Source organism: Aphanomyces invadans (genome assembly GCF_000520115.1).
Source record: "Aphanomyces invadans strain NJM9701 unplaced genomic scaffold supercont1.23, whole genome shotgun sequence".
Lineage (NCBI taxonomy): Eukaryota > Oomycota > Saprolegniomycetes > Saprolegniales > Verrucalvaceae > Aphanomyces > Aphanomyces invadans.
This window is the reverse complement of record NW_008580168.1, coordinates 336,923-343,808: the sequence shown is the minus strand read 5'-3', so window position 1 is coordinate 343,808 and position 6,886 is coordinate 336,923. Positions and strand designations below refer to the sequence as shown.

At 56.7% G+C, this 6,886-nt stretch overlaps 4 protein-coding genes across 9 annotated transcripts; 2 read left to right on the top strand and 2 right to left on the bottom strand.

The window, feature by feature from the left end:
• Positions 1-176: 176 nt before the first annotated feature.
• On the top strand, positions 177-1,455 carry H310_09849 (hypothetical protein). Its single transcript, XM_008876032.1, has 3 exons — positions 177-603; positions 648-1,001; positions 1,063-1,455. The coding sequence occupies exons 1-3, from the start codon at positions 217-219 to the stop codon at positions 1,417-1,419; spliced, it is 1,098 nt and encodes a 365-aa protein (XP_008874254.1). The 5' UTR covers positions 177-216; the 3' UTR covers positions 1,420-1,455.
• A 61-nt stretch (positions 1,456-1,516) lies between these two features.
• On the bottom strand, positions 1,517-2,366 carry H310_09848 (hypothetical protein). Of its 6 annotated transcripts, none has more exons than XM_008876027.1 (4): positions 2,237-2,366; positions 2,074-2,172; positions 1,808-2,009; positions 1,517-1,759 (listed from the first exon to the last, which is right to left on the bottom strand). In XM_008876027.1, exons 3-4 carry the CDS (start codon positions 2,001-2,003, stop codon positions 1,539-1,541), a joined length of 417 nt encoding a protein of 138 aa, XP_008874249.1. In that variant the 5' UTR covers positions 2,004-2,009; positions 2,074-2,172; positions 2,237-2,366; the 3' UTR covers positions 1,517-1,538. The 6 variants fall into 6 exon arrangements, with proteins under 6 accessions (XP_008874249.1, XP_008874252.1, XP_008874250.1 ...); XM_008876031.1 differs by having other exon boundaries at positions 1,526-1,759; positions 2,074-2,179; positions 2,237-2,350; XM_008876030.1 differs by having other exon boundaries at positions 2,074-2,366.
• A 1,100-nt stretch (positions 2,367-3,466) lies between these two features.
• On the top strand, positions 3,467-4,638 carry H310_09847 (hypothetical protein). The gene is made up of 2 exons (XM_008876025.1): positions 3,467-4,189; positions 4,239-4,638. The coding sequence occupies exons 1-2, from the start codon at positions 3,528-3,530 to the stop codon at positions 4,240-4,242; spliced, it is 666 nt and encodes a 221-aa protein (XP_008874247.1). The 5' UTR covers positions 3,467-3,527; the 3' UTR covers positions 4,243-4,638.
• Positions 4,639-5,281: 643 nt separating this feature from the next.
• Positions 5,282-6,814, bottom strand: H310_09846 (hypothetical protein). Its single transcript, XM_008876024.1, has one exon. The coding sequence runs from the start codon at positions 6,779-6,781 to the stop codon at positions 5,390-5,392; it is 1,392 nt and encodes a 463-aa protein (XP_008874246.1). The 5' UTR covers positions 6,782-6,814; the 3' UTR covers positions 5,282-5,389.
• Positions 6,815-6,886: the final 72 nt, after the last annotated feature.

The following is a 6,886-nucleotide window of genomic DNA, read 5'->3' as shown; positions in this document are numbered from 1 at the left end:
CTGTCGACTGCCTTGAACGGAGTCCGATGTGGGATCGGCAAGATTGGGTTTTGTGACGCTGCCGGCCGAGTCCGATGCAGACTCCGAGGTCCGTCGGGCCAAGAGCTGCCGAGTCTTTTGGCGACCCCAACTGGAACGCGTTACTCGATCGTTCCGTTGGTCGTTTCACTTGTCGGTTGACGTGCTCACATTGCCGTGCTTGTGGCTGGCGCAAGCATGAACATCGTGGCCGACGCGGTGTTTCGGCCCGAGCTCGATCGCGCGGACCCTGCTTCGACCGCGCACTGCACAAAAGCTCGTGCATCGACACCGCTCCGCCTGGATGTTGCCAATCAGGTCGACCTGGACGCGCTTCGAGCTGCAATTCTTGGAGGTGTCGACCCATTGGATCGACCGATGGTGTGGCGCGTGCTGCTGCATGTCGTGGGGCCGCATCCGTCCGAGTGGGCGCACGAGCTGTACACCAACCGCACAAGCTATGCGCATCTCGTTCGCGAGCTCAGTCCGTTTTACGACACGAACTTGGACGACCACTTGAACGTCATCACCCGCCAGCGCAACTTGGCCAAGGCGGACGAAACCCTTCTCCACGAGATTGAAAAGGTAACGTTTGTTCGAGCGCCGCGCACCTCATGGTCATGGCGCAGGACGTGGCACGCACCCAGGTCGACCTGCCGTTCTTCTCGGTCCATGGGATGGCCCGCGACTGGATGGTGCGCATTCTCTACCTGTTTGCAAAGACCCACGCAGAGATTGGGTACTGCCAAGGCATGCACGAAGTGTTGGCCCCCGTTCTGTTTGTGTTTGGCACGGACAAGGACGCATTGTGGTCGCTTCACGCCGAAGCGGACGCATTTGCCGGGTTTGAGACCCTCATGCAGCTCCTGGCGCCGTTGCACCTCGCATCCAAGCAACAGCCCCCTCGAACAGGGGCTCAAGTTCAAATGGCACGACTGCATACCTTGCTCCGGCAGCACGACGCGAGCCTGTGGCTCCACCTGGTGCGGCCATGACCCATGACTCCCCTCGATTCGGTCGTGCTTCATTGCACTGTGTGCGTAGAACTCGCTCGGCGTCCTCCCCGATTACTACAGCTTTCGGTGGTACATCACGCTTTTGTCGCACGAGTTCGAGATGGACGAGACGCTGCGGCTGTGGGATGCACTCCTCGCCGACTCAAAGCGATTTGCATTGCTTCATTATGTGTGTGTGGCGCTGATTCTGTCCCACCGACGTGCGCTGATCGACCGCCACGCCGACTTTGGCACGTGCCTGACGGCCTTGCAGTCGAAACCCACCACCAACGTGCAAGCCCTTCTCGACAAAGCATTCCAGCTGCGGGACGTCGACCGTGCCACCGATCTCGCTCGCACCGGACCCCCCGGCGCCAGGGGCCCGCAAACCACTCAGCACGGATGAGCACACACCTGTGCACAACACGTTCCTTTATCACAAGCATCTCTTGCGTCATCGCCCCGCTGCGTCGTTGCCTGATGCACGCGTTGCATCCTCAACGTGTGTAAAGCAAGCACGAATTGTTAAGACAGAGCGCTCCACAGCGTTCGACCTTGGGGAAGGGAGAGACCATTTCGGGGGCAGTGTGCTTTTGGGGTGCTCACGTTTTCTCGAGGGACGTGCGTGAGCGACACTTGGCAAGGGCATTTCTCGCGGGCTACGTAGGTATCGTGCAGCTGGAGGTATTCCAGTTGCGCTGACATGCCGTCAGAGTAGGCAACTTTTCTTTGGCCACCGCAGCACACTTTCGAGGGTGAGAATGATCGGTTGTACAGCAGACTACCACACGTACCCCTGGGGAAGTGTCCGAGTCGTGTTGTGCCTCGCCGCTTCCCGAAATTGCGGAGTAATGAAACTCGCGATGACAATATCAACTCTCCAAGCCCACGGAGAAGTTGCCATCGAGAACGCCTTGTTGCGTGGCCTCGTCCGCTTCGATTTCGGCAACGCCAACGCGAGACCTCGAGACGCATGATGGACTGCGCCATCGGACGCTGAACGCGACGTGTGAGAGGCTCGTGCGAAAGGAATGCTGCTGTGGCAAGACCTTCCACTTACCACTTTTTCACCGATGCCGCCGTAACATGGAGATGTGACGATGCCTTGGTCACGTCAGCGCGGCCGAACCGACCGACACTATCAATCTACGTATCGCCACTGCGCGCTGTTGGCAACATTGGGCTTCGTTCATGGCAGCCGTCACTTGACCTTGGTTGCTTACCGTGTACGACGGGTGGCGCATTGCCCAAGCAAAGTAACTTGTATTGGCAAGACGAAGCAGAGTTCAGCCATTCACCCCCTGGAATTTCCCCGAGACCCCCCTGGTTCCCCTGCACACAAACCACCCTTGGATGCTTCTTTCCACGTGAATACGGCAGAGAGCACGTCGGATATTCGTCTTGTCCGTGCGTTTGGCAACCAAAGATGGAGCCGCGAACGAATCGCAAAACGAGAGAGCTCTGTTGGCAGCGTTAGATGTGCAAACGGCCACGCGCAAGACGTGATGCGGGAAAGGGGGAAAGGGGATTGCAACAACACGACGTTGATCGCTTCTCGGCCCTATTTTCCAATCGGGTTCCCTCCGCACAACACATCACCGATGGTAGCATGCGCTTCAAGAACGGCGCGCCTCATTGTAGCATTTTGGTCGGATGGGATGTCGCGGAATGTGTCTTCTGGTCAACCTGATATTGTAGCTAGGACAGCGTACGGATCGACGCCGTGACTGGAACGAGTTGCATTCAACAAAATCTCTACGCTGAATAGGCGATGGACGAATAGACCACACGCTCTCAAATTCGCGTGCTTGTGTACGTTTCTCAAGCGCACGTCGATGCTGCATAACAGTCTCGCGTAGACCCGAAGTGTGCCCGATTCAGACGAGCACGTCCACAAGGGACGGGCGCTTTGGGTTCGGAACGAGTTGGAAGCGGTTTTGCCCAGGCGAGGGGCCGCGGTTGCAATGCCTGCCCGACCTCGACTACAGGTACTTTGGGTCCGTCACATGGATATCACAACCAAGGAACATTTGGTTCGGTAAACCGCGCCACTCGACTTTGGGAGGACGGTCCACGACAAACCAAGCCAGCGACGGTCGGCCAGCAACCTCAAGCATCTTTGCTTGGCCAACACGGTGCGTTGGCTGCTTCCACGGTAAGCAATGCCACGTGTTTGGCCAGCGTGTCTACGCCAAGTTTCTGTACAAGCCATGCTAGCGCCAAGAAATTCCGTCCGCCACGCCGCCACGTCATGGAACCTCGAAACCCCAAAACCTCGAAACCCCGCAGTGTGTCAACTATGGACGAGGACGAATAGTACTTAGCTCAGTGCATCCAGCATACAAAATTTCAGTGTAAATGATTTAGTACATTTTCGTATTTAAAATACAGCCCGACGTACTAATCGAGTTCTCTATTCCAAAATCAAGTGAATTTGTATACAATTTGAAAACCCGATCACGAATTCACCCTCGGGCCAGAGGCATTGCGCGCCGCCGCCGACTCCATTGTGGTATGGGCAATATGCGAGCGCACTCGATCCTGTCATCTGCCACGACATACTGGGCAGAGACGTCGTACACGGTGGAGCAATATCAGGCCAAGGCAGGAAGCGTAACCAGTGGCGAACACGAGTGGTCGGACGGAATCAAGGAGTTGACGAACGGCGACGACAATGCGTTGCTGTGCAATGTCTTTGACCTGGAAGTGTTGGAAAACGACGGTAGAGCACAGGCGGAAGCGATTGAGATAACCCCAACTTTCCCGACGACATTGGAGCTGGAGATGGAATGGGCGTGCTTCAACCTCCACCGCGTCGAGTTTCACTGGCTCCAGATGCACGCGACCGACCCTCCACGAAGCCGCATGGATGTGACATTTATCAAGGTGCTGTGGGAAGGCATGAAGTTCCCTGAAAAGAAGGTCTACAATCCTGAGCAGGTCCAACGACTCTCGCGGACTGCTGCTGCACTGTCGTACTTTCGACAGTCCCGGCCCCCGTTTGCAAAACCTCTTCCCAGGAAAAAGTTCCTCCAAGGGATCCATCATGAACCACCGAGAGGCAACAGTTGTGCGGGGCCACCGTCGCAGACGGAATACATGACATCCGTGGAGCACCCTCGCCTGGACAGCATCACGAAGGCAGCACTGCTATCGATACCACCCATGATGTCCAGGTATGATAGTTGCCGATGCACCACAATCACTAGGACCATTCTGGACTAGTTAACCACCGCCCGATGTGATGCAGTCGACAAACGAGAGGTTGATGCACTCGGGTTGTTGAGTATTCTCCTGTGGGACGGCGATTGCAAACTCAGGCATTGCCCACTGAAGCAAACCATCTCGCCACCGTTTGGATCGAGTGGCTTGAGTAGTTGGCGGTAGAGGGCCACCGATGCGTTGAGAGAGGCCGTATCAAGGCGACAACGCTGCCGATGGCGTGCAACCTGCAGCCAACGCAATGGACTGCTATCCAAACGACGGTGAAACGAAAGCGAAAATGCCGTGGCTACATCGTCTTGTGTGGTTTGTGTTTGGTTGAATGATGCATGGCCGCCACCACCCCATGCTCAAACGTAGTCGACGTGAAGAGCACCCCACGATCGGTGCAACTCGACCTCCTCCCTTCAGTGACCTCGCCAGAGTGACTTGGATTGACGAGGATTCAGGCCGGGTGCAATGAATTGCAGTGCTGGGCCGTGCACAGCTCCTAGACATGTGGAATCGTCGCGTTGTACCGGTATCGTCGGTTGAATCGGGCAACAAGCATAGCAAAGGCAAGTCAGACGGCGGCGAACACTAACAATCCGTCCATGCTTAACGAGTCGTCGCCGACGTCGCCCCATTAGGAGTGGGTGGCTGCCCAGACGAATCGATTGAGCTTCGATGTCATGGCAGAACGTGCTCGATGGCAGCACCCAGCGTCCTCCTTGGACTTGCGATGGCCAGTGCTTCTGCAGTTCTGGTCTTTTCCGCCACATCATCCACGTTTCGCCAGTCGAGCTTGTCATCACGACACAACTCGGCGATCGTCGTCACTGTGCGGCATGTCCTAGGCACGTCGGCGACGTTTATTCTCCCCGAGAAAGCAGTGATCGACGCAAATGTCGAAGCAGGCGAGGCTGGCTTCGCTGCGAATTTCATCCTGACTCGTCTTCGATGGTTACAAGGACCTGTTCCGTCCAGCGTCCTGCCACCCGTCCAACCGGCGCACGTGGCACAATCATCTTGAAAGGCCCATGGTCGCTGCAAAAGGCGTCGTGGGGGCGCTTGCCTTTCCGTCCTACCAAACGGTCGAAGGCGATGGCAAATTGGACAGTCCAGGGCATTGCCAACTCGTAAAAACAGCGCATAAACTCATTTGGGGCATCTACTCAACGGCGACTGCTGCGGCTATCTTTGTCTCTCGAGCGCGCACGTACATGACGTTCTCTCGATCGAGGCCGATGGCGGCGACTCGATGTGTCGTCCGCTTTGTGCCGCTTCGAGTCTCGGTCTTCTTCACTCCGTTTCGTGTTGGCATGGCGAGACGATGGATGATGCCGATCCTCTGCGTCATATCGGTCACGAGAATTGGACCGGCGGTGCCTGTCGTCGCGACTTCGCGAACGATGCGACCGTCGGCGGGGCTTTGCGTCGTCCGGTTCGTCCACGAGCTTGTACGAAGACTCGGGACGTTGTGGCTTGAGCGAGACGTGGCGAGAGGGCGGGGCTCGGTGGCCACCGCCGCCTCGGGGCTCACTCGTCTCTTGGCCATCGTTGGCGGTAATTCTCTTGTCTTTCCGGTGAAACTTGTTCCAGAGCTTGGACACGGACTGGCTAAAGTTGACCTTGATACGGCGGTCGTCAATCAGGACGTTGTTCATCTTGAAGAACGCTTCGATGCAGTGCTCCTTGTCTGTAAACTCGACAAACCCAAAGCAGAGACTGTCGCCAGTCTTGTAGTCGAGGATGATGTGGGCGGTGCATGGTCCAAAGCGCGAGAAGATTAGTTCCAAGTCTTCCGCCGTCGTGACAGGGTTGAGTTTGCACAGAAACAGGACTTCCTCTGGAGGCTTGACGTCGGCATCGGGGATGTCCCCAACCACTTCTAGGAACACCCCACGCGACTTGGCCTCGCGCTCGCGCTGCATGGCCAGCAGCTCTTCTTCCGTCTTCCCGTCGTTGTCATTCAAGTTATCCAGCACGCTCAATCGGATTTCAGCTACTTCGGCTGAGGGGCGTTCGGCCACTGGCGACGATGGCGGCTCGTTGAGTCCTTTGGGGTCCGGAAATGGATCCTCTAACACAAACGTGTGCAGGATACGGCAGTCCTGGTACGGACGGCCCTTCTCGTCGGCGTACAGCTCGGATATCTTCTCCAAGATTTCAATGCCTTCGACGACATGGCCAAACACGGTGTGCTTGAGCAGGTGCTCGAGGTCGTCGTCGCGCATCGTCACGAAGAATTGACTCGTGTTCGTGTCGGGACCGGTATTCGCCATGCAAAGACACCCCTTCTTCAAGCTTGGCTTCACAGCCAGCTCGTCGGGAAACGCGCGAGGGGCACTGGGATCCAAGACGTGCCAAATCGAGTCCCCGCCGCCACCAGTCCCAGTGGGATCCCCACTTTGGACCAAGAGGTTCTCCTGGACGTTAAAGAACAGCACATTGTTGTAGTACTTGATCTTGCACAGCTTGAGAAAGTTGATGCATGTCCGTGGCGCTTCCGTCGTGAGGAGGTCCACGACAACTTCGCCAAGCGAAGTCTGGAGCAGGACCGACATGCTGCTGGAGAAACTTGCGGTGGGTGATGGAAGGGATCCGGATAATGCACACTACCATGCGGATATGTGAGCCTCATCCGGAGATGATCGTTGTTGCCTGTACTA